General features: G+C 38.6%; 1 protein-coding gene across 3 annotated transcripts; it reads left to right on the top strand.

Moving 5' to 3' along the window:
- The first annotated feature begins 594 nt into the window (after window positions 1-594).
- EVA1A (eva-1 homolog A, regulator of programmed cell death) lies at window positions 595-27,596 on the top strand. Of its 3 annotated transcripts, none has more exons than XM_079110443.1 (3): window positions 595-616; window positions 4,083-4,253; window positions 26,311-27,596. In XM_079110443.1, exons 2-3 carry the CDS (start codon window positions 4,154-4,156, stop codon window positions 26,682-26,684), a joined length of 474 nt encoding a protein of 157 aa, XP_078966569.1. In that variant the 5' UTR covers window positions 595-616; window positions 4,083-4,153; the 3' UTR covers window positions 26,685-27,596. The 3 variants fall into 3 exon arrangements, with proteins under 3 accessions (XP_078966569.1, XP_078966570.1, XP_078966568.1); XM_079110444.1 differs by lacking the exon at window positions 595-616 and adding an exon at window positions 3,198-3,812 and having other exon boundaries at window positions 4,086-4,253; XM_079110442.1 differs by lacking the exon at window positions 595-616 and adding an exon at window positions 3,199-3,812.
- Window positions 27,597-27,649: the final 53 nt, after the last annotated feature.

Below are 27,649 nucleotides of genomic sequence, written 5' to 3'. Positions count from 1 at the left end.
TTACCCAATTTCTTAATGTAAGATAACATATTTTACTTAAAAGTAAACCATATTCATAAGGTGATGTGAATTTGAAATTTAGCCACTTGAACATCAATACCACTAAAAAATAATTCTGCTACCATTCCTCTTAACTGGAAACCAAAATTTGATTGTAGGATTCTCTACAAGAAGTAACCTTCAAAATTCACTGTCATACCTAACATCTTATTATAGTAATTATTATCAATTAATTATCAAATCAATAAATATTAATTTATTATTAAATTAATAAATATCATCAATTATCAATTTAAAATTGTGGGGATTGATTTAAAATTTGCCATCTTAGCTTGCTCTTAAGTGTACAGTTCAGTGACATTCTTTATTCAGATTATTTTGCGACCATCACCACCATTCTAACCTTGTTTTGTTTTCTTCTTCTTCTTGGTATTAGGGATTGAACCCAGTGAGCTACATGCCCAGCCCTTGTACCACTGAGCTACATCCCCAGCCCTTTTTATTTTTTATTTTGAGACAGGTCTCACTAAGTTGCTGAGGACCTCACTAGGTTGTTCAGACTGATCTTGAACTTGGAATCCTCCTGCCTCAGCCTTTGGAGTTGCTGGGATTACAGGTGTGTACCACCACTCCTGGCTGTAGAACTTTTTTCACCTTGTACCCTGTACCCATTAACAATAACTTTTTGGCTCCACTTCCCCCAATCCCTGACAACCATTATTTGACTTTCTGTATGAATTTGACTACTGCAGGTAGTTCGTATGTGTGAGATCATGAACTATTTGTGACTGGTTCCTTTCACTCAGCATAATGTTTTCAAAGTCCATCTCTGCCATAGCATGAATTTCTTTCTCACTTAAGGGTGTGAGTACTATTGCATTATACGTGTACGTGGTTTATCTATTCCTCTGTTAATGGACACTTGATGCTTCCATCTTCTGGCTATTGTGAATAGTATGACTCTGGACATTGTTTACAAATTCTATTCACATCCCTGCTTTCATTTCTTTTGGGTATATTCACAGAATGAAATTTCTGGGTCATATGATAATTCTATTTTAAACATTTTGAGGAATCACCACACTATTTTCCATAACAGCTACCCAGTTTTCCCTCCCCCCCAAGAATATACAGGAGTTCCAATTTCTCTACATAGTCAGTAATGTTGAACATCTTTTCATGTGCTTATTGACTGTTTGTATCTTTGTGGAAAAATGTCTGTTCAAGCCCTTTGCCCATTATTTAATAGAATTTTTTGTTGTTGTTGAATTGAAGGAGTTCTTTATATAGTATGGGTGTTAAACCTTTATCAGATGTATAATTTGCAAATATTTTCTCCCATCCCATGAGTTACCCTTTCATTCTGTTTTGTCATTTGATGCATAGAAATATTTTATTTTATTTTTTGTCCTGGGATTGAACCCAGGAAAACTTTACCACCTGAGCTATATTCCCAGCCCTTTTTAATTTTTATCTTGAGGTAGGGTCTTGCCAAGTTGCCTAGGGCCTCACTAAATTGCTGAGGTTGACCTCAAACTGCTATCCTCCTGTCTCACCCTCCCAAGTTTCTGGGATTACAGGAATGTGTCACCATGCCCCACTTGATGCATAGAAGTTTTTAATTTTAATGGAGTACAATTTATCTATTTTTATTTTTGTTTCCTGTATTTTGGTGTCACATCCAAGAAATCATTTTGAAATCCACTGTTGTGAAGCTTCCCCCTTTTTTACTTTAAAAAGATTTATAGAAGTTTTACCTGCTACATTAAGGTCTTTGATCCATTTTTAATTTATATTTTATTGTGGTGTGAGGTTAAGAGTTCAATTTTATTCTTTTGCATACAACTACCCAGTTTTCCTAACACTGCTGAAAACACAGTCTTTTGCCCGTTGAATGGTCTTGGCACTCTTGTTGAAAATCATTTGAACGTACAAGTAAAGGCTTATTTGTGGAATTCCGTTCCATTGGTCTCAATGTCTATTTTGTGCCAACCCCACACTGTTTTCATTACTGTACTTTGCAATGCATTTTGAAATCAGGAAGAATGAGACCTCCAACTTTGTTCTTTTGTTTTATTAAGAAGATTTTCAAGATTGTTTTGGCTATTTGGGGTTCCTTGAGATTTCATTTGAATTTTAATGTGAAATTTTCTATTTTTGCCAAAAAGTCTGTGGGATTTTGAGGTTGCCATAGAACATTTGAATTCTCACTTGAAGGAAACATTTGCTAGACAGATGAGGGGAAGAGGGGCATTTCAGGCAAAAGAAAGAGCATGATCAAACACACGGAAAGATAAAAAAGGTTGGTGCACATGGGAAACTGAAAGTAATCTGGAATTGTCTGAATTTTAAGCAAGCTAGTTTCTCTGTGTATGTGTATGAGTTGGGTACAGATAAATTAGGAGCCAAGGCTGGTGTCTGATATTGTGGAAGTGACATTGTGTTGAGTTTAGTGGAGATGACTTGAAAGACTGTGCTGGGGAGTGATGTGATCGTATTTGTACGGTGGAAAGATGATGCTGGTGGTGAGAGTGGGTGTGACATTGAGCAGGAAGAAGGTGTCAGCAAAACACAGACCAGAGAGGAGACTGCTGAACACTTCCAGGCATGAAGTGGTGAGACCTGCATTGTGGGACGGTTCGCGGGGCTAGGCAGGAGGGACTGGATCTGAAACAGCTCATCTCACAACACACGGAGACAATGGAGTGTAGTCACTTCATTCTCTTCCTGGGCCCTGGGGTGCACACACCTGCTCAACTCAGGCTGGTATTTCTAACTCTCCACCATTATCATCTCTTAGGAATTCAAATGACTGATGAAGGAGACCCCATGCCCTGACCCAGACGCTCAGGGGGCCTCTCAACTATAGCCAGCCCCTTCTCAGAGATCCTGAAGCTCCCACTCTTCAACCTTACCACTCAGGGGCTCCAGCTGCTCTGGGATTTTTGTGGTTGTTTCTGTTGATCTGACTTTGTTTTATTTTTCCCTGAAGGCTGCAGGAACTTACCAGAATGACAGTTGTCTTTTCTGCTGTAACACACTCTATCCGTCTGTGGAATTATAGCTCTCCAGGCCTTCTAAATGTAACCCATTTACTGACCCTGTGACCCACTGAGAGCCCAAGTTTCTTCCCCAAGAAACTGGACTCTTCTGTTCTCAGACTGGACTCTTCTGTTCCTGTAGTTACCCTGTAATTCAGTTCCCGGCCTGAGCACACAGCAGCCTGAAATGCAAGTACCAGGGTCTTTGCCACTTCTCTCCCTCCATCTTGAGGGGCTTTTCTGGAAGTGTTTGCCTAGTGAACTAGGTAATGACTACGCTGGGGCTGAGGACCATGCTGTGGAAGGGATGTGCTCCTATAGTCAGAGGTGGCACCCCTGGGCACTGAGATCCCTGTCCCTGTTCTGACCCCTGGAAGGATTATTCTGTCAGTGGACGGTCTGTGGACCATGAGAATGTGGGCATGTCTGTGGATGGCCCAACACAGCCACAGGTCATGGAGCTGGGGGCAGGGAGCAGGCTGAGCTCTCAAATTTTCAGGGATATTTTAGAACTCGAGTGACTTTTGCAGTTCTGGAATAGCTGACTCTGACTCTTTGCCAAGGGTGCAAACTTTTTGACCTGAGGGATAAGGCAAACTGACCAAGGTACACAAGTGTCAGTGCAGGCTCCAGGAGAAAAGAAGAGGAGAGGAGCAAAGTGTGGCTTGGGGTTATAGTACAGGGATTAAGGTAGTGGAGATTTGAATCCTCAAAGGAAAGGACTGTTCTTCAAAGGAACCAGGGCAAATGCAATAAAGAATCCCAGGACAGGTAAGAGGGGTGTGCTAAAGTGGGAAGTAGTGAGGTGGGGAAGAGAAAGGAGAAAGGCCAGGAAAAGCAGATATAAGGAGTTGCTTCCTCTTTGAAAACCAAGAAGCTCACTTGAACAAAGAGGACAAGACCCTGGATCATAGTGTCTGCCTGGCTGGGAAAGGTGGCTGGCGTTCAGGAGACTGGCTCTTTATTCTTGAGCCTAGGCTACCTGGAACACAGCCCCAAGATAGCTGAATGTGTCTCATCCCTCACTTTGTTTCTAAACAGAAGAAAAGAGAGGGAGCGTGGCCACGTTGATTCATCTGCGGCATCTCCGGGAGGTCTCTGCTGGATGCCACATGAAGCTGTCCTTCAGCCACAGCACAGAGCCAGTGATTGCGGAGCACGTGGAGATGGCTCTGCTCAGCAACATCCTGGCAGCCTATTCCTTTGTCTCAGGTGGGTGTCTGTTCTCTCCTGGGTCCAGGGTTTCTTCCTGGATGACCATTGCTGGTCTTATACTAGGAGGGAAATGCTATGAACTATATCATAGCTCTGCTTCTGCTGTTTTGAGATGAAAGGTCTTTCAGTTGGAAGTTAAGATTGGCATATTCTAATTTGGTGGATGAAGGGTTGGTTCTGGGAGCTTTATTTTGCTGGAAATATTTGGTTTCCTTTCAGCAGAAGTGAGTGAAGTGGCCTGGGGCCTACTGTGGCTCTGTCATTGTGCATCAGCTCTGATGAGGGAAGAGGCTGTGAGTACCTTAGCCTGGTAATTTCTATGCAGTTCTCAACCCTACACAGGTTGTGTGTGTATATTTCATGTTGGGGCTGTCTGAGGTGTTTGGGAACGAGAGAGACAGAAGGTGAGTCCATAATCATCTTTTATTTGCTCTTTCCTTGATTCAAAGTTCATGCTTTAGGAAGATAGCTGTCTCCTCCAGATCATTTCTGGGAACCTGATACTGATACAAGGAGTGAGTTTCTAATTTTTTGAGTTTGCCTTTGTTTTGTTTTTCCTGATGCTTCTGGATGTTGTGTGAAAAGGAAGGGACCGAGGCACTGATTAAATTTCCTTTGGGGAAGGGCTGGTTTTACTTTCTGATTCTCTAGTCTGAATTCACATATGGTGACCTGAGTTAAAGTGTAAGACCTGACATTTTTATTTACTGTGGCAAATCCTAATCAACACCGAGGGTAAAGGAAGCTCATGGCTTCTCTTTGGGAGAGGATCATGGATGACATGGAATCTGACTTCAGAAAGGGGGACTACTCAGGGATTACCTAGGTGGCTCCTTTGTGGTTGGCAAGGCGAAATATGGAGTCTGCATGTGACTCACGTCCAGGGTGCAGTGTTCTTGGCTCAGTGAAGCCCAGGCTATTGGTCAGCTCAGCCTGCTGTCTCCTTCCCTGGGTACCCACACGTCAGAGGAACTTCACTTTTTCTCTTTCTTTAAGGCTATATTGGGGAGAAAGGACACTGGAGCTAAAATAAAGAAGATTAAAATTCTGACCTCATGTTTTCTCAAGAAATTGGGTAATAATCTCCTGACTCTATAGTGAAGATGTCTCTCCAATGAAGTAGGGGTATGTTAGAGAGGGCCTAGAGTTTCCAAGGTCCCAAATCAACTGTTGCCAAAAAAAAAAAAAAAAAAAAAAAAAAAATTGTCTCTAGCGACAGCAAACAGACCACTGGACTTTGGAGTTCAGCTCAGCACAGGAGGTACCTGGCAGTTTTCCATTTCGGTCAGCATGACCCTGAGTTGTGACCATCGAATGTGGTAACTCATTGAATGGTCTGGTGTTTACTGCGTATCTTGTGATTTTTCTTAAGGCTGAAAGGGTACATGGTGCTGTTATTTCTGTCCCCTCCAACTTTCTGTCTTTCCACCCCATACTCTGGAATGAAATGCTGTTTGTGATGCAGGAAGACAGTGCTGCTTTTAAGTGTAAGCTAAGATTTAATATAGAGAATGCAGGGAGGCCTGGGGATGTATGTCATGGGTAGGACCCTTGCCTAGCATATGTAAGGTCGTGGGTTCAGTTCCCCACATCACAAAAAGAAAAAAGAAAAGGTAGCATGAAACTTTATTTTGTATGAATATGTAACAATAAACCCCTCTGTCTTGTATAATTATAGTGCACCAATAAAATTTTTTAAAAATTAACAATGCAAGAAAGTGAAAAGTTAAATGTCTAAAATGAAATTTGTGAGGTCCAATAAATAGACTTGATGATTGAGGATTAATTTTGAAATTTGGAACACCCCCTGGTTGTAAAGGAACTGAATAAAAGGAACTTCAAAATAATGAAGGTGAATATGGAGGTTGGAAATAATCATTGTTTTTAAAGAAAATATAATAAGTGGATTGGAAGCAGTGATGGGAAGTATGATAGGAAAAAATCATGGAAAATGCCTTGTAGCTCTCTTCATGTTCTTATTCTGCCACACATCATCTTGGCTGACTCAGGGTCCTGGATCGATCCCTACAAGCATCAGTTGTAGGATGGTTAATCTTGACTGTCAACTTGACTGAATTGAGAGTTGCCTAGAAAATGGGTAAAGCATAGTTCTGGATGTGTCTGTGAAGGGTGTTTCCAGAGATGGTTGGCATGTGGGTTAGTGTAGTGAGTGGGGAGACCTGTCCTGAATATGAACAGCACCATCCAATAGGCGGGGGCCCGAAAGGAACAAAAGAGTTGAAGAAAAGGAAGCTCGCAGACAGGCATGCTCCACTTTTGAGCAGGTGCATTTCTTGCTGTTGCCATTGACTGCAGCTGTCAGACTCCAGATTCACCAGCCCTTTGAATGCAGACTTGTACCAGCCACTCCCCAGGGGGCTTCCAGGCCTTCAGCCTCAGACTGGGGCTGCATGATTGGTATCTCTTTTTCTGAAGCTTCCAGCTTCTTGGATTAAGAAGCAGCTGCTTTCCCTGCCTGCAGACAGCCACTGTGGAACTATTTAGCTTCTGACAGTGAAGGCCAATCTAATAAATTCCCAAATATATATATATATTCTGCTGCTTTTGTTCCTCTGCAGAATCCTACTGCAAGTTGCTTCTTGTCCTATCCATGTGGTCTGTTACTTTAACAAATCACTAGCTCATTCCCTTGTCCAGCTTTTAATTAAACTAATAGATGAAACCCTGAGTGAATCCTGCTCACTTTCTCTCTCTGCATATATATATGTGTATGTGCGCACGTGTATGTGTGTGTGCGTGTTCATTCTGTGTTTTGGGGGCTGTCGGAGGTGTGGATACTCTTCTGGCAGAGAGGGATACTGAAGGTATGACAGCCTGAAAGGGTCTGATGTTTGCCCCTTCCAAAGTTGATGCTTTAGGAAGATGGCTGACTTTCTCTTCAAGACCATTTCTGGAGACTCGATGCTCTTAATATAAAAGGAGACATTTAAAAATATATGGAAATGCTCCATGATTTGAAAGACCAAACTGTTCCTGTGCTGCTTGAGTTTTAAATTTTTGATAGATTGCTCTTGTTTTGTTTTTCCTGGTGTTTCTGGATGTTGTTTGAAAAGGAAGGGACTAGGTTCTGATTAGATTTCCTCTGGGGAAGGGCTGGTTTTACTTTCTGAATCTCTGTACAGAATTGCTATGTGGACATCCATTCTCCCTCTGTAACCATATTGCCAAGCTCTGCTTCAGTTTGCAGGTCAAAACCAGGACAAATGCATGGTCTACCCTCTCAGCAAGCCTTTCACATGGTGCTTTAGTTTTTCTATTTGATTCTTTTTTTAAAATTGTTTATTTATTTATTTTTTACAGACTGCATTTTGATTCATTGTACACAAATGGGGTACATCATTTGGTTTCTGTGGTTGTACACAATGTAGATTCATACCATTCGTGTAATAATATATGTACACAGGGTAATGTTGTCTCATTCCACGATTTTTCATACCCTGCCCCTCTCATTTCCTTCTACATAATCTAAAGTTCCTCCATTCTTCTCTCACTTCCCACCCTCCCCACCCCCATTATATATCACCATCCACTTATCAGGGAAACATTTGACCTTTGGTTTTTTGGGATTGGCTTATTTCACTTAGCATGATATTCTCCAATCCCATCCATTTATTTGCAAATGCCATAATATTATTCTTCTTTATGGCTGAATAATATTCCATTGTGTATATATTCTTGATACATCTTGCCCCTGTTCTTCACAACAGTCGTTTCAAACCTTGACTATTCCAATAATTGAACTTTTCTGCTTAACAAAATAGTCACTAAAGATAAATGACAAGAGACAAACATATTTTCATTTTTAAGAAAAAATGTAGCATTAATAATGAAACATTAAAGTTTATAATGTGTAAGAAGCTCTTACAAGTTGATAACAGTGTTACAAAAGAAAAAGTGACAAAGGACAATTAGTAGTTTGCAAAAGGAAAAATACAAATTGCCAATAAAATGTAAACAGTTTAAATTCAAGCAAATAAATGGAAAATGGGAAAAACAATGCAATTTACATTTTTATTTATACAAGTCTTAAAGATTTGTATGACTAAGTATATAACAGTTTTGGAGAAAGTGTGGGAAGATGAGTACTTGAATATAGTGCTTATGGAATTGTAAATTGCTATAATCTCTCTAGATAATGATTTGGCAATATCTATCAAAAGCCTCAAATATGCATAGATTACATATATATATAAAACCTATTTTATATATATGTAGTTTGTACATATATATATATAATATATATATATATATATATTTATATATATTTTAGTCAGCAGTCCCACTATTAGGAATCTTTTCTTCCAGGGAAATAATCAGGCAGAAACATTACCCTGAGGACAAAACCACTGAGCCACATCCCTGTCCCTTTTTATTTTTTATTTTGAGACAGGGTCTTGCTAAGTGTCTTAGGGCCTCCGTAAGTTGCTGAGTCTGGTCTTGAGCTCATGCTCTTCCTGCCTCAGCCTTCCAAGTCACTGCATTTTTCCTGGCATGCCCTGCTGAACCTGGATGAACTAGAATGATATTCATGGTGTGCTTTTGAATGGCTAAAACCTGTTACCACAGAACATATGCTGTAGAATCCCATTATTTGTATATATCCTTATATAAATGTAACCACACTTTATTATACTTTATATCTGGGTACTAAGATTGTATGAGTATGTCTCTGTGTATTTTTAATTTTCTTTTGCTTGAATGTATTTTTAAAGTAGTCTATTATTTATTGATATTACTTTGTAATAAGTCATGTTATTAGGATATTTTTACTTACAATACACATACATTAAACAACTACCATTCACCTATATTTTCTGACTTTGTGAGTTCAGTTTTAAGTGTCCTGAAAATTACCACTTGGATGTGTCAAATCAACCTGACCTAAATGGAATATTATCCTTCTCTTTAAATAAGCTCCTTCTTTTGTGTACTATTATGGTTTGGATGTGAAGTGTCCCCCAAAAGCTCACGTGTGAGTCAATGCAAGAAGTTTTGGAGGAGAAATGATTGGGTTAGAGCCTTAACCTAATCAGTGAATTAATCCCCTGTTAGGGATTCACTGAGTGGTAACTGAAGTGGTAATTGAAGGGTGTGGCTGGAGGGGGTGGGAATTGGGGTGTGGCTTTGTGGTATATGCTTGTATCTGGCAAGTGGAGCCCCTCTTTCTGCTTCCTGATCAACAAGTGAGCTGCTTGCCTCCACCACACTCTCCCACCGTGATGTCCTGCCTCACATTGAGCCCCAAGGAACGGAGCCAGCTGTCCATGGACTAAGACCTCGGAAACCATGAGCCCTCAAATAAACTTTTCCTGCTCTACAATTGTTCTGATCAGGTCCTTTAGTCACAGCAGCCAAATAGCTGACTAAATCGTGTACCTATCTAGGACATTACCTAATCTAGAAATATGATTCTTAACTTTTAATGCATCTTCTTGATGGTCCATATCTGTTCGAGGGTTCAGTTCATTTGCTCTTCACTGTCCTACATCTCCTTTATTCCTATCACCACCGATTTGGTTCAAGCCCCCATCTTTCTTTTGCCTGCATTGCCATAATGGCACCCACAGTCTTTCTGACTCATGTCTTCCTTCTTAGCCCATATTTTCTAGCAAAATGATCGTTCCAAAATGCAGGTGTGATGATGCACTACTTTTCATTTTTTATAATCCCTCAGTGGATCTTCATTACTTCTGGGAAAAAATCCGAACACATGTGGAGTTTAACTGATAGGATTATTTTTCAGCTACAAATAGTAGAAAACCTTAACTTGCTGGCCTAAAGCACATAGGAGATATCTTATCTACCCATGTTCTCCCCATATGTATTTTGTTTCCTTTCATCTCAGCACCTGGATTGGAGGAGTTAACATTCCTTGTTTTAACTATTTGCAAAGAAACCCCGTGAAGCCAGAATATAATACTTTATAATGAGGTTAATAACCTCATTAGCAATAATAATCTCATTAATAACTTCTAGTATAGTTATTAGAGTAAATGGAATAGTTGTTGATTTTAATTTAATGATTTGATAATACATTTGTCTGGTTCACTCTTCCATTCCTTTAGGTTTTCCCTTAAAAGTCACCTTCTCATGAGTTTTTCCTTGGTCACTCTACTTCCCTCCTCCTGCCAGCACACATTCAATACTTCATATCTACCTTTCTCCTTTGCCTGTTTTCTTCTCCTTATCGCCTTATCATAATTTAATATACTACATATTTTATTTATTGTTAATTTCACCTACTAAAATGTAAAATCCCAGGAAAAGAGAGATTTTTGTTTCTTTTGTTACCTGCTCTATAGCCTCAGAATGTAAAATAGTGCCCAGAAGCTCTCAGATGCTCAATAAATCAGTGAGCAAACATGGATCAACAACCACAATATAAAAAGACATAGAGTCAGAAGTCTAATCTCAGTGCAGCCCCCTCCATCCAATTCTCAGTCTTGAGCTATTGCTAGGCTTTTATGTATCCTTCCAGAATTCTTTGTTTCTTCTCTCTCTCTCTCTCTTTCTTTTTTTCCACCATACCAGGGATTGAACTCCTGGCAGCTTACCCATGGAAGCGATCCACATCTCATTTTTTTTTTTTTTTTTTATATTTTATATAGAGACAGGGTCTTGCTAAGTTGCTTAAGGCCTTGCTAAGTTGCTTAGGGCCTTGCTAAGTTGCTGAGGCTGGTTTTGAACTCTCCATCCTCCTGCTTCAGCCTCCTGAGTCACGGTGATTACAGGCATGTGCCACCACCTGGCTCTTCCAGAGTTATTTATGCAGATGTAGGAAAATATAAGCACAGAGTCACATCCTTCCCTATCTTGGGAACAGGTACCATATCAAACACGCTTGTTTTTGCACTTTGTTTGCTGAACAATATATTATGGAGCTATTTCATTCTTTTAGCCAGCTACATACTGTTCAGTTGTATAGATGGGCCATCCATCTGTTAGCCAGTACTTTTTACCATGGCTGGTAGCAGTGGTTCAAATCTGTGCAACTAAGAGAGATGCAATAAATACCATGACATATACATTCAAGTGCATTTGTAGAATAAATTTCCAAAAATCCAATTACTGGATTAAAGTATATATAAATTACTAACAAAAATATCACCAAATTTGGAAGAGTTCCCTCCTTTTATATTTCATGGGATAATTCTTGGAGGATTGGTATTAGTTATTTAAAGATCTGGTAGAATTCTGCTGAGAATCCATCTGGTTCTGGGCTTTTGATGGCTGCTTCAATTTCCTTAATTGAAATTAGTCTGTTTAAAATTTGTATATCATTCTGGTTCAATTTGGGAAGGTTGTAAGTCTCCAGGAATTTGTCAATGTCTTCAAGATTTTCTAGCTTATTGGAGTATAAATTTTTAAAATACTTTCTGATTATCTTCTATATTTCAGTTGTGTCTATGGTGATATTTCCTTTTTCATTACAGATTTTAAAATTTTGAATTTTTAAAATCGCTTTCTTTGGGAAGCTAGTATTACCCTGATACCAAAACCAAAGACATATCAAAGAAAGAAAACTTCAGATAAATATCCTTAATGAACATAAATTCAAAAATTCTTAATGAACTATTGGCAAATTGCATACAACACATTAAAAAGATAGTGCACCATGATCAAGTGGGTTTCATCCCAGGGATACAAGGTTGGTTCAGCAAAGACAAGAACTACATGATTATCTCAATAGATGCAAAAAAAGCATTTGAAAAAATACAGCACCCTAGAAAAACTAGGGATAGTAGGAACATACCTCAACATTGTAAAAGCTGTCTATGCTAACCCAAGGCCAAAATCATTCTAAATGGAGAAAAATTAAAAGCATTCCATCTAAAATGGAACAAGACAGGGATGGCCTCTTTCACCACTTCTGTATAACATAGTCCTTAGAATTCTAGCCAGAACAATTAGGCAAAAGAAAGAAATTAAAGGGATACAAATAGGAAAAGAAGAGCTGGAACTGTATCTGTTTGCTAACATGATCCTATATTTAGAAGATCAAAAAAACTCTACCAGAAAACTTCTAGAACTTATCTATATTCAGCAAATTCAGCAAAGTAGCAGGATACAAAATTAACACCCATAAATCAAGTGTGTTCCTATTCTCCAGTGATGAGTCAGCTGAGAAATTAGGAAAACCATCTCATTCACAATAGCCTCAAATAAAATAAAATACTTGGGACTCATTCTAACAAAAGAGGCAAAAGAACTCTACAATGAAAACTACAGCTAGGCATGGTGGCACACACCTGTAATCCCAGTGGCTAGGAAGGCTGAGACAGGAAGATCACAAGTTCAAAGCCAGCCTCAGCAACTTAGCGAGGCACTAAGCAACTCAGTGAGACCCTATCTCTAAATAAAATACAAAATAGGGCTGGGGATGTGGCTCAGTGGTTGATTGGCCCTGAGTTCAATCCCTGTAACCCCCAAAACAAACAAACAAACAAACAACTACAGAACACTAAAGAAAGAAATCTAAGAAGATCCTAGAAGATTAAAAGATCTTCCATGTTCTTGGATAGGAAGAATTAATATTATAAAAAGGTCGTGCTACTAAAAGTGCTATACAGATTCAATGCAATTCCCATCAAAATTCCAATTATGTTCTTCATAGAAATAGAAAAAGCAGTCACAAAATTCATTTGGAAAAATAAGAGACCCAGAATAACCGAAGCAATCCTGAGCGAGAAAAATGAAGCAAGAGGAATCACAATCCTAGACTTTAAATTATGCTATAGAGCTTTAGTAACAAAAACAGCATGGTATTGGCACTAAAACAGGCATAAAGACCAATGGACAGTATAAAAGACACAGAGACAAATGCATAAAAATACAGTTACCTCATGCTTGATAAAGGCACCATAAACATATATTGGAGAAAAGATAGCCTCTTCAACAAATTGTTCTGGGAAAACTGGAAATCCATATGTAGTAGAATGAAATTGAACCTTTATCTTTTACCCTGCACAAAACTCAACTCACAGTGGATCAGGATTAGGCATTAGACTAGACCCTGCACCTACTAGAAGAAAATGTAGGCCCAAAACTTCAACATATTGGCTCAGGAACTCACTTCCTTAATAAGACTCCTACAGCTCAAGGAGTAAAATCAATGATCAATAAATGGTATGGCATCAAACTAAAAATATTCTTCACAGCAAAGGAAACAATCTAGAATGTGAAGAAAGAGCCTACAGAGTGGGAGAGAATCTTTACCACATGCACTTCAGATAGAATGTTAATTTCCAAAATATATAAAGAACTCAAAAAACTTAGCACTAAAAAAAATCCAATCAATAAATGGTCTAAGGAACTGAACAGACAATTCTCAGAAGAAGAAATACAAATGATCAACAGATATATGAAAAAATGTTCAACATTCTTCGCAATTAGAGAAATGCAAATTAAAACTACAAACAGATTTCATCTCCAGGCAAAATGGCAGCCATCAAGAATACAAGTAACAATAAGTGTTGGCGTGGATGTGGGGAGAAAGGCACACTCATACATTGCTGGTGGGACTGCAAATTGGTGCAACCACTCTGGAAAGCAGTATGGAGATTCCACAAAAAAGTGGGAATGGAACCACCGTTTGACCCAACTATCCCACTTCTTGGTTTATATTCAAGAATTAAAATCATCATACTATAGCAACATGTACACATCAATGTTTATAGCAGCTCAATACATGATAGCTAAGCTGTGTTGGGCAACCTAGATGCCCAACAGATGAATAGATAAAGACATTGTGGTGTATGTATACACAATGGATTATTACTCAGCTATAAAGAAGAATGTCTTTATGACATGTGCATGTAAATTGATGGACCTGGAGACTATCATGCTAAGTGAAAAAAATCACTCCTAGAAAAACAAAAGTCAATTGTTTTTGCTATATATGGAAGCTAACTGACAATAAGGAGGTAGAGGGGAGAATAAATATTCAGTAGATTAGACAAAGGGAAATGAAGAGAAGGGAGGTGGGGTAGGAAAAGGAAAGACAGTAGAAAGAATCCAAAATAATTTCCTATGTACTTATATAAATACACCATAATGTACATCCATAAGAATAGGGTCCTAACTAGAATAAGATATAATCCATGCTTGTACAATTATATCAAAATGAAGTCAACTGTTGTGTATAACTAAAAATAATCAATAAAAAATAAAAATAAATTAAAAATAAAGATAATCAATAAAGTTTGTTAATAATAAATTCTTAATTTTAAAATAATATAAAAAGAAGTTAAGAAAGTTTCATAGATTCATAGTTGCTTAGTAGAAAAATTCCCATTACTCTCCTTTTTAATCCTAATATAAGAATATTTCAGTGTGTGTACATTTGTATATATGTGTGTGTTAAGGAATTGATATTCATCACATTTTGTTTTGATATACATCTATAATGGATATACAGATGTTTTAATTTTTAATATATTTTGACTTCTTTAATTTACGAGAAGCATGTATTATCATTCTGTACTTTAAAAAAATTCTAACAAAAAAATAATTACATCCATTAAATAATAAACATTTCTTTGAGTCTTTTGGATATTTTAAATAAACTACCTATGAATTAATGTAGCTCTATTATGTATAAAAAGAAATGTTTACCAAAATATGCAAAATAGCATGTTTTTACAACAAAAGACTGCTTGAGAGTGCAATAAACATATATTACACAGAAAAAAATCACCAAATTTATTATTAAGAGTTTTATTGTTAGGAGTTTTACCAATTTATTCTTTAAAAGATGTAAGAGAAGCGCTTACAGCAGTATTTTTAAACCTTTGGAGTTTTTGACAGTCTGATAGATGAAAAATGACATCTAAAAGTCAGGGGTCAGCAAATTTTTTTTCTATGAAGGCCTAAAGAGTAAATTTTTCAGCTTTGTGGGCCAGTCTCTTCTAACAACTCAATTCTGTGTTGCAGCTTGAAAGCAGACACAGATAATGCATGAATGACTGGATGTGGCTGTGTTTCATTAAAACAAGAACAGTGGGCTGGCCAGATTTGGCTTGTAAGTGATACCACGCCAAACCCTGTCTTAAGTGAGCCTCTTTTCATGTGTCGAAGTCATTTATATTTTTTTTTCTATGAATTGTTTATAACTTTTATCTATTTTCTTTCTTGATTGTTGGTATTTTCTTAATGTTCTTTTTGGTGCTTTTTTTCTTTTTTTTTTTGGTACAGGGTTTGAACCCAGATGTGTTCTACCACTGAGCCATGTCTCCAGCCATTTTTTATTTTTTGTTTTGATGCAGGGTCTAACTAAGTTGTTTAGGGACTTGCTAAGTTGCTAAGGCTAGCTTTGAACTTTCGATCCTCATGCCCCAGATTCCCGAGTTGCAAGGATTATAGGTATATGCCACCATGCCTGGCTTTCTAGGTCCTTTTTATCTACTATCGTTTTGTCTCTGCTACATATTACAACATTTTTTTCTGATTTCCCATTTGTCTCTTGACTTTGCTTATAGTAATTATTTTTGAATGCAAAAGTTTGGGTGATTATTTATTTATTTTCATTTAACTGATATTCTCTGCATGTGTAACTGCAACTATAGCTGTGCCAACCATATAGTAGCTGGCCAAAATTCAAATCACGTTTCTTATAAGCTTGGTGGAAGTGGGGCCTAACTATCTCTCCAGAATGCAACTGATGCTAGTCTCAAATTTGGACATTTCAGAAGGTACCCTCATTTCTGTCATTTCTATTTTATTATTCCCCTTTGTACTGTGAATCATGTGAGGTTTGAGAACCTTTGTGTTCTTAGCCCCTAAGCACTGCCCAAGGCATTGTAGACTCACAATAATTTGTGGAATAAATACCTTTTAGCAAATATTTTGTTAAAAAAAAAAGAAAAGGTTTAACATTGGAATATCCCCAATGTTAAATGTTAGATCACTTTGTTAAAGAGAGTTTGGTGAAAGTAGTACTCTCATATATGACTGATGGCAAGAAAATTACTGTACCACTTTTGAAGGATCACTTGGCAATGTGTATCAAAAACTATAATAATGTATATTCTGTTTGACACAGAGATTCCTTTTTGAGAATTCATCATAGGGAAATAAACAACTAATAAACAAAAAAGGAAGTAGTATTAAACACACAAATATCCCTTCCATCATTATATTTTTTTCAACAACCTAAACATCTAAAGGTAGGAAACCATTTTTATAAACTGTGGTGTATTCACTGGGTGGAATCCCATGTAGCCATTATTGATGTGATTGGGAGAATACTATGGAGTGATATAAACCATGTTATATATTTTATGAACTATATATCCAGAGAAAAAGGTTTGAATTTTATATATACCCTGACTATAACCAAGTAAATATAAATATGTGTATTTTTATATAACAGGGAAATAACAGAAGAAAATTTACTTAACATGACCTATAATTCTGAAGAAAAAAAAGAAAATTCACTTCACTATCCTACATATTATATAGTTATATCCAGTTGCAAATTATGGTGGTTTTATGACTTTTTTCCATTCCCTTCTCCTTAGTGTTATATCATATATATATATATATATGTAAATATATACTTACATACACACATGTACATAAATAAACATACATCTATACATAGACATATATCCACATGTAGTAAATTTATTAACTGAACTTTTAGAAATTTTATATTCATGATTTAATGCAATAAATATTTGTGAGGTACATTCCATGAGCAATGCACTTGTACTTGATGCTCTGAGAATCCAAAGTGATTCATTTGGCTCCAAATGTCTCACATAACCAGTTATAACTACACAAAGTGTTGCCTAGATTGCAGGAGCTAATTAATCACACTGTTCTTTCTTTCCAAACTTAAGGACTGATTAAAGCATCAGAATACTGTGTTGACTTCAACAGTGACAAAGCCAGATTAGAGAATGTGTCAGGGTTTCTCCCTAACTCCCTTGAGTCCCAGAGTGTGTTAGTCAGCCTCCCATCACTGTGACAAAAATACCTAAGATATGGGCTGGGGATATAGCTCAGTGGGTAGAGAGCTTGCCTTGCAAGCACAAGGCCCTGGGTTCAATCCCCAGCACCACAAAAAAAAAAAAAAAAAAAAAAAAAAAAAAAAAAAAAAAACCTAAGCTAATCAAATTAAAAAGAGGAGAAAAGATTTATTTTAGCTCACAGTTTTAGCCCACGGCTGCTTGGCCCTGTAGCTTTAGGCTTGTGGCCTCAGAATATATCAAGGTGGGAAGACATGCACAGGAGGCCCATTCACCTAGGGGTGACCAAGAAGCAATGAGAGAGAGGAAGGGGCTAGGATTCCAGTATTCTCTTCAAGGGCACTCTCTCAGGGACCTAACTTCCTCCCACTAGGCCCTACCTGTTAAAGTTCCACCACCTCTCAATAGCATCAGTGACCACGCCCTTACACATGGGACTTTAGGGGACACTCATCTAAAGCATAGTGCATGATAGCTACTGAGTGACAGGAATTTCCCAGTGTAGAGGAGAAAAGTGAGTGAGTGGGTAGCATGAGGGTTAGAGAAGTGGAGGCTTCCTTGTAGAGTGCTTATTGGTTATGAGGTGAGGACAAGAAGATAAAGGAGGTGAAATGAAAGGAGCAACACCAGGGTTGGCCTGTGGGGACAGAGATTCTCCACTACTTCTTCCTGGGAAGGAACAATTCAGTGAGGGGAGGAGGAAGCTTCCTTCAACATTTCAGAGAGGACAGAAGCTGTAGTAGGAGTCTTCCCTCTCCTAGGGAGTGGGCCAGAATTCCCCAGAGACATCCTTATAATACCTTAAGTGTTGAGAGAAGGGGTTATGCTAAGCACTCCCTGATTCCACAAAAGCCCTGTTATTCTCTTTAAAGCCCACTTAAAAACTTAATCTCTTCCACTCAAAGGATTAGAAACTGTGGGGCCAAAAAGAAATCCCAGGAAGGAAAAAGGTTACCCTTGCACAGATACCAGTGGACCCAGCCTGTGCTGACTGTTGCTATCTACTCCAGCAAAGCCTGTGGGCATGATGTGAACTCCAAGGGTGCAGATGATATTAGCCCCAGGACCTCAACATAGGGCCTCTTCCTGTCCATGAAAACAATGACCCTGCAGGAAACAAGATATAGCAATACATTTATTTTTATTTATTAAGGGAAAACAACCAACAATAGCCCTCCCCACTCTGCTTCCTGGGTAATTAACAGCTGTCTGGATCTGGTCAAGACCAGGGTGGATCATTGGCCAAGAGGAAGTGACCTGGAGCAAAGTATTAGAGGAAAAAAAAAAATTGCCAGAGAGCTCCAGTTCTGATTTATGCAGAAAAATTATGTAGTAGTGCAATGCAAATTTTATCAGCTATGAAAATCTGCCCTGAGGCACCAGCTTAGGACTCAGGGACACCCAGGAAATTCCTTGCCCAGTCTGGTTGCTTTTATTGGGCTTCTGTGGGACTCCGTGTCTGGGATGCTGTATGTAGAGGATGTTTCTGATCTGTGGGGGCAGGTGGGATCAATTAGTTATGCTAGAATGAGAATAGCAATTTCCAAAATAGAGTTCAGAAATGCTCTCCAAGGTTAGATCTATGTAATAGGTTGGGTGAGGGCAGGATATGGAAACCAGAATTATTTGTTTTTCTGTTTTTAGTATCAGGTTTAGTTTTCTGTCCTGGTGAAAGCATGAACGTACCTCATCTCAGTTTCATCTTTTAAACAAGACTAACAATATTTACCTACTCTTCTGGATTGTGGTAATGGTTGCAAGTTGATAACCAGCACAAGGGGATTATCCTGCATCTTGGCAAAGATTCAGTGAATGGTAGTCCCTTTTTTATGTCTGTGTATCTATCATCTATCCAGCTATCATCCATCTTCCTTTTCCTTCTTTTCCTTTCCTTCATTCCTTTCTCATCCTTGCCTCTCCTCCCATGTCTGTATTTCCATCTTTTGGTGTATGCATGCATGCATGCAATATGTATATCTGTGCATTTTTTTTTTAACATTCTTAGGTTCCAGTGTTGGGAAAGGGGGGACAAAGAGAAGAGATTCCACTTGTGACAAGTTTGAAAAGTTAAGAAGTAGCCCAAACTTTTCTGCTATGTCTGTTCACCATATAAATAGAATTATGGGCAAAAAAATCAGTCAACTCAATAGATATAGAGAAAGTTTTTGACAAAAGCCAGCACCCATTCATGATAAAAACACTAAAGAAACTTAGGATAGAAGGAACCTATGCCAATATCATAAAGGCTATCTATGAAAAACTCAAAGCCAAACTCATTATAAATGGGGAAAAACTCAAAACATTTCCTTTAAAATCTGAGCCAAGACAAGGATGTTCACTCTTACCACTCCTATTTAATATATAGTACTAGAAATTTTAGGCAGAGCAATTAGGGAAGAAAAGGGGGCATGGGAAGAACAAAAATAGAACAGGAAGAAGTCAAATTATCACTGTTTGCAGATAATGTGATTGTATACTTAGGAGATCTAAAAAACTTCACCAAAAGACTGCTAGAGCTAATAGATTCAGCCAAGAAGCAGGTTAGAAATTCAACATACAATAGCTTTCCTATATACCAGCCGTCAATATGCTGAGAAGGAAAACAGTCCCATTCACAACCATCTCAAAAAAGAAAAAAATACCTAGGATAAATCTAACCAAGGAGGTGAAAGACTTGTACAGTGAAAACTATAGAACTGTGAAGAAAGAAATTGAAGAGGAAAGGAGAAGATGGAAAGACTTCCCATGTTCATGGATAGGCAGAATTAATATTTTAAAGTGAACATACTACCCAAAGCAATATGCAGATTAATGCAATTTCCAACAAAATATCAATGATGTTCTCTCAGAAGTAGAAAAAAGTCATAAAATTAATTTGGAAGAATAAAAGACCCAGAATAACCAAAGCAATTCTAAGCCAAAAAAGCAATACTGAAGGCATTACAGTACCCGACTTCACATTATACTTCAGAGCTTTGGTAACAAAAGCTGCATGATGCTGGCATAAAAACAGACACATAGACCTGTGGTACAGAATAGAAGACCCAGAGACAAACCCACACATCTGCAGTCATCTGATTCTTGACAAAAGTGCCAAAAACATACATCAGAGAAAAGACAGCCTTATTAACAAGTTGTGCTGGAAAAACTAGTTATCCATATGTAAGAGAATGAAACTAGACCTTATCTCTCATGCTGCACAAAAAACAGTTCAAAATGAATCAAATACTTAGGGATTAGACAAGAAATTTTGCAACCCATAAAATAAAATGTAGAGTCACTATTTAAGCATACAGCCAATGGCAGAGACTTTCTCAATAGGACCCCTGAAGCTCAGGAAATAATGCCAAGAGTTACTAGATGGATGGCATCAAATTAAAAAGCTTCTGCACAGCCAAAAAACATATAAGAATATGAAGAAAGAGCTTACAGAATGGGAGAAAATCTTTGCTAGCTTCTCTTCTGATAGAGGATTAATATCTAGAAGTTATAAAGAACTCAAAAAACTTAACACCAAAAAGTAAAAACAGCTCAATTAATCAGCATTTACAGATTTTTATAGTCATATGTAGTAGTTGGGTTCCTCCCAATAAATTTATACATACATGAAAATCAATTTCAGTTCATGATCCCCTCCTTTTCCCTCCTGTCCTCCCTCTCCTTTCCCATTCTCCTTCCAGGAGAATTTAAAAATATTTGAAATTCTTCTTTTCCTAAGGGAGAATTTTCACAACAAACTGATAACTTATTTTTACACTCACTGTGAAGTGTTTCTTAGTAGCGTTCTAAGAAAACTTGTGTAGAATGTTTCATAGTGCTAAAGGGGGGTTCAAGGCATCTCACTTTGAGCAGGACTATGCTAATTTAAGAGAGGTTTTATGGAACCTTAATTATTCACTGTGAACAAAGGCGCACGAGGGCCCACATTCTGGCATTCCAACAAAGGAGTTAGCAATGAATCTGAAGAGGATATGTTTTGGGGTCAAGAATGAACATGAGGCCCTTGGCTTGTCTGCAGTAAAGTCTTTTATGGAGGAGTTTGGGATATGATCATGGGAGATTGGAACCTGATTTTTGAAGGCTTTGACAAAGATTACTTTTTTGGGGGACTGAGGGGATAAGCCATGTAATAGGAGTCACAGTTAGAAATGTCTCATTGACGTCTATCTTCAAAATATAATGGAAGCATGAGGAATTAGAATCGAGTTGTTGAGCTGGGAAGCTGTAGGGGTCGCCCAACTGTTGGGAAATGTCAGTGAGACTGGAAGGGTTGGAAGAGACGAGAAGAGTGAGACTCATTAATTCAGGGAATGGAAGCCACAGAGGGACTCAAAGAGGACCGGGGCATAGGTGATCGATGGACTAAGGGGAGGCCTCAGGCAGAAAGGTAACAGTGGAAAGGAGAAAGGGGCAGGGGACAGGGAGAAGGAGAGAGATCTTGGATGGTTGGAGGTAAAAGAAGAGCAGTTTCATGTGAGGTGTGTTTTGTATGAAGTTGGAAGTTACAAAGGAGTTTTTAATATAAAATTAAAATTTACTGAAGGACATCTCTTGGGATGGACGAGTCCCCCCATTAACTTTCAATTCATGGGTAAATATCAGTTAATAAAAGAGCGAGGCACAATACAGTGAATATTCTCTTCCAGTTTTCATTTTTCATAGATATGGATGTTGAGAAAGTTTGTTCATATAAATACATAGATGGGAGCAAAAGAAGTTTTATTATAATGACATCACTCAAGTCTTTGAATTAAATTTGTGCTCTGTGCCAAAAGTTAGAGTGATCTGTCATCAAAAATTATTTTTAGTGATCTATCTGCTGACAATTTGATTAGGCCTTCCTTCTGTTTGTTGAAAAGTAAGCATGGAAACACAGTTGGAAAGGGATGTATTGCCCAGTCACTGGAGGCTTTTGCCTTGTGACTTTTTTTTTTTTTTTTTTTTCTTGTGCTGGGGATTGAACCTGAGATAGGATCTTACAAAGTTGCTAGGCTGGCTCAAACTTACCATCCTCCTACCTCAGTCTCCTGAGTCACTGGGATTACAAGCATGCACCACCATGCCCAGCTGGCCTCCTGACTTTGACATTTATATTTTGAGTTATTTTCCTTGGTGGCCACTTTGGTACTTTGAGGCAACACACTGTGATAAGGTTCAGGGTATCAGAAGCCAGTCTTGCCTTTTGTGCAATGGGGGAAGGGCACAGTGAGGGTGGAATCGGGAAGGGCCACAATGGAGGCGTGAAGCAAGTGAGCACATCCCTTCTCCACAGATGCTTTCTCAGGTGGGTCCAGTAGAGGAAAGAACAAAGAAAGTGTCCAGTGAAGGTCTGGCAATTAATTTCTTCAAAACCATGGAACCTGTCTGCCTCTTAGCTTGTGTTACACTGTGAAGACCTTTTCTAGAGAAGAGCCCAGAGCAGTGAGGTAACGCTTAGGTCCTTTCAGACTCACAGAAACATAGGCAGGGTCAGTGACCTAATGGGCTGTGGGTCTGTGGACAGAGAAAGGAACTTGGACTCCCTGACCAGCTGTCGCTTCGAGTACAATGACCTTATTCCTGCCTGATGCAGCTGGTGGTAGAAAATCAATTCTTAGCTCAGAAACTACCTTTTCTCCCTCAGACTCCCGTATCGCATCTTGGCTTCTCCACTGCCTTTGTGATTCCAGGGCTCCCACTTCCTGTTTCCATTGTAGCTCTTTGCTTTTGTAATGGAACAGGGTGGATCTGGGTCCTTGTTGCACTGTTGGGGCCCCAAGGCTTGTGCTCCCTGGGTTCTCTGCGTTTGTTGATATATTAGCTGGTAAAGTTCAGTTTCCGGTTACTTCACTCTACTCTTGTTCCATTTGTTGCCTACTTTACCTCCTAGTCTTGTTTTCTGTTTTCTTCTCCACTCTACTCTTTGTTCTTATAATTTCTGTCAATACACATTGCCATCATTTCAATGGGGATTTCAGAGGGAGTGAGGGTTTAGTAACACATGGGTTCAATATGCTGTATTTGGACTGACAGAGCCTTTTATTGGAAACAATTTAGAATACATAAAACTTCAAAATGCCTAAGCTCTTTGATGTAGCTGTTCCATTTCTAGATAACTAACCTATAGAAATTATTCTGCATGTGCAATAAAGAGATGTGTGTAAGGACATTGACTATTGCATTGATCCTGACTGTTATAAATTAGAAACAATTCATATGCTACAGAAATTATTGAGTAACTTCAATAAGCCTGTGCTGCAGAACAGTGTGCAATCATCATAATAATAATGATAACAATAATAATAATAAATTGCTGTTGATAAACATGAAAACCAATGCAATAGAAGAGAAGACAGAGACAAATCCACAATTTTATAGTTGTCTATATTTGCAAAGGTGCCAAAAATATATCTTGGAGAAAAAACAGCCTTTTAAAAAATGATGCTGGGAACACTGGATAGCTATATGTAGAAAAATGAAATTAGACCCCTGTCTTTCAACCTGCACAAAACTCAAATCAAAATGTATCAAAGACTTAGGAATTAGACCAGAAACCTTACAATTGCTAGAAGAAACATAGGGTCAACACTCCATCATATAGATGCTGGCACCAGCTTCCTTAACCTGACACCCAAAGCACAAGAAATAAAACAAAGAATCAAGAAGTGGGATGCCAGAAATAAAAAGCTTCTGCACAGCAAAGGAAATGTTTACCAAAGGACAGAAGGAATGAGAGAAAATCTTGGCCAGCTAGAATCAACACAAAGAACACAGAAAAATTAACACCAAAAAAAACCGCAAACAAACCCAATAAATAAATGGGCAAAAGAACTAAACAGAAACTTCTTCATGGAAGAAACACAAAGAACCAATAAAGACATGGAAAAATGCTCTACATCTCTAGCTATCAGGGAAATGCAAATCGAAAATACACTAAAATTTCATCTTACTCCAGTCAGAATGGCAATGGTCAAGAACACAAACAACAATAAATGCTAGCAAGGTTGTAGGGAGAAAGAAACACTTGTACATTGTTGGTGGGACTGCAGACCAATAGAACCACTGTGGAAAGCAGTATGGAGATTCCTCAAAAACTAAGGATGGAACTTATGTGACCCAGCTATCCCACTCTTGGGTATTTTCCCAAAAGATGTAAAATCAGCATACTACAGTTATACAACCCCATCAATGTTTATAGCAACACAGTTCACAATAGCTAAATTACGGAATCAGCCCAGGTGCCCATCAATAGATGAATGGATTAAGAAACTGTCTCTCTCTCTCTCTCACACACACACACATACACACACACACACACACACACACACAAATGAAATTCTACTCAGCCATTAAAAAGAATGAAAATATGGCATTTGCCAGTAAATGGATAAAAATGGAGAATATCATTTTAAGTGAAATTAGCCAAAATTAGAAACTCAAAGGCTGAATATTTTCTCTCATAAGCAGAAGGTAGAGTAAAATAAAGGAGAGGGGGAGGGAAGGATAAGATTACAACAGGAAACAGCCAAATACAAATTAATAGATGAGTGAAAGGAAGTCGAGTAGAGTAGAAGAAGGAGAAGGGAGAGAGGACGGGAGGAAAAAAGGGGAGGGAAAGTGGGAGGGTATCAAGAACCAAATCAATTTCCATACATATATGAGTTTGTCAGGATGAACCCACAACTATGTATAATAATGATAAAGCTCTAATTTAAAAAAATTCTGTTGACCTAAATACATAGATCTGGAAATCTGTTTAAGAAATATTCTTATATTTAAAAAGCAAAAATGCATCTTCTATGATCCCATTTGTATTATTTATACAATTATAGATATTTTGATTCATACTTACAAGTGAATGTGGAATATGGAAATTTAATTTGCTGATGTCTAGATTGAGCCTATCACCTTGACCATGGCCTGTCCTATGATACAGGCCAGGCACATCCCCATGTTTTAACTCGAACCTAGAAAGGGACAGCTGCTTACCCAAAGGCTGTCTTCCTATTGAGCACATCTTACAAGGGTCGCCTCTGGGCCCGCTAAGCATATTGCTCATCAACAGAATGATTTCATTCTTCTCTCACCAAGGAAGACCTCAGATTCTTACTCTTCTTTCAGTTGACCTCATGAGATCATTCTTAAATGCCTAAGGTGATTTTAAACATGTGATTGATTGCATACATTATCTATTCCTGTGTACAAACTGAAGTGACCCAAAATTAAGTGATTTAAAATCATACATTATCTCTCAGTTTCTTTGGTTCAGGAACCTCAGGGTAGCTTAGGTGGGTTCTCTGGTTCAAGGTCTCCAACATGGTTCCTGCAAGGCTTAACCCAGGGATGATCCCCTGCCAAGATTACCCAGCTAGCTGTTGGCACCATTCAGTTCCTTGTAGAATATTGGCTGAAGGCCACCCTTAGTTCCTTGACACTTGGGCCTCTCTGGAGGAAAGCATACACATGGCATCTGGCTTCATCAGAGTGAGCAAGTGAGCAGAAAGAGAGAGGAAATATGAATGAGCAAGATGAGGTCACAGTCTTATACAACCTAATCTTAGAATCAGCTTTTATCATATCCTGTTTCTTATAAGTAAGTCACTGAGTTCAGCCCTTAAGGTGAGACTACCAGCTACGCAGGGGCATGAGTACCAGGAAGTGGGGCATCTCAGAAGTTGCCTATTACAGTAATGAAAAGGTAATTTAGAGGGTTGCATGAGTAAATTCATGAGCAATTTTTTTTGTACAGTTAAAAAGAGCCTTTAAAAAGATATATTTCTAAACACATGGCACCTGAGCACAGTTGCTTGCATGTAGTAGGTACTAAAATAGTTTTTCTTTAGTTTTTTATTCTGAAATAATTTCAAAATTAAAGTTGAAAGTAGAATAAAATGATCCCGTATACCCTTTATCCTTTCTAAATTCACCATATGTCAATAGTAATATTTGGACTACACTAATAGGTTTGTCACATTGGAGGGCAGTATTGGTAACCATCAAGGCTTGGAGCCTCGTGAGAGGTTTTGGGCAGAAGTCCTATGTGAAGTTGCCATTTCTCCAATGTTTTCTTCTTCTTCCTCCAGAAAACCCTGAGCGAGCAGCTCTGTACTTTGTCTCTGGCGTGTGCATCGGGCTGGTTCTGACCCTGGCTGCCTTGGTGATGAGGATCTCTTGCCACACAGACTGCCAGCGACGCCCCAAAAGGAAGTTCCTGCCAGACCGAGAGAGCAGCAGTGACAGCAGCGACAGCGAGGATGGCAGCTCCGACACCGCATCTGACCTCTCGGTGCGGAGACACCGCCGCTTCGAGAGGACTTTGAACAAGAACGTGTTCACCTCCGCGGAGGAGTTGGAGCGCGCCCAGCGGCTGGAGGAACGCGAGCGCATCATCAGGGAGATTTGGATGAACGGCCAGCCCGAGGCACCTGGCACCAGGAGCCTGAACCGCTACTACTAGGGGAGCAGCAGGGACCCTCAAAACCTCTTGAAGCCACCTGGAAGGGAGTGGGTCTGTAGGGACGGTGGCGGGCACAAGGAGCAGAACCCAGCCCTGCTAAATGTTGCTGGCAGAGAATTCTGATGTGCCCATTTTCTAGCCAGGACTGGTTCTCCTTTTGGATTCTTACCCATGGAGAACCAGAAAAATCAAGTTGACTCATCCATTTCCAGGTTTTGGAATGGTGCTGAAACACCCTCTCCAACAATGTGGATGGAGATTTGAGAAACGGGACTATGGTTTCTCTTGATTTCTGAGGATCTCAGAAGTTTCTACAGACTTCATTGCTATGTTATTCCTTTACAAAAGGAAAGATTCTCATAGCAAGAGAGCTGGAGTTATCAGGGTGAATAACCCCAAAATGCAGTTTTCTAAGTGACTCCATGTTGTGGAGGTGATTGTGAACCAGAGAGCATGATCCATGCTTATTATTTAAGGCTAAATTTTTAAAATCTTGAGTTGCAATGGCAATCTCTCCATTTTAACTGACACCTCAGGGATTAAAATCCTATTTTTTAGTATAGTTCCCACCTCATTCATTAAAATGAATAGAATTATTGTATTATGGGGGATGTGTCAGTGAACTAGCAAATGTCAGCCTCAAAGGATGAAGGGTTTTAATTTTAAATTGTTTATGAAAAATATATATTGACATGCATATTTGAAAATGCTGCATAAGAATTAAAATTGTGTGGTCTCCTCCCCCTTTGGAAAGAAGAAAGAGTTATATAACTCCAGATAATCATGATTTTAAACATGTTGTTTTTAAAAAGTTTGGATTCCTATGAAAAGAATGGAAATGGGAGCTGAGGATGGAAACCAAAGTTAGAATGGTATAAAAAAAATAAATGTTACTTAAACTCTTTTGATTCATGCCTCTCTCTGTGGTGACACTAAGCTTAAATGACAGCCTTCTATGTGGGTGG

The sequence above is a fragment of the Sciurus vulgaris genome, assembly GCF_902686455.1.
Source record: "Sciurus vulgaris genome assembly, chromosome: 14".
NCBI lineage: Eukaryota > Metazoa > Chordata > Mammalia > Rodentia > Sciuridae > Sciurus > Sciurus vulgaris.
Note: the sequence above shows the minus strand (reverse complement) of the source record. Positions and strands in the feature narration are given on the sequence as shown.

Coding starts and splice junctions, on each gene's coding strand:
- EVA1A (XM_079110443.1), top strand. CDS start 4,154: ATGAAGCTGTCCTTCAGCCACAGCACAGAGCCAGTGATTGCGGAGCAC. Junction 4,254..26,310: donor AGCCTATTCCTTTGTCTCAG/GTGGGTGTCTGT, acceptor TTCTTCCTCCAG/AAAACCCTGAGCGAGCAGCT.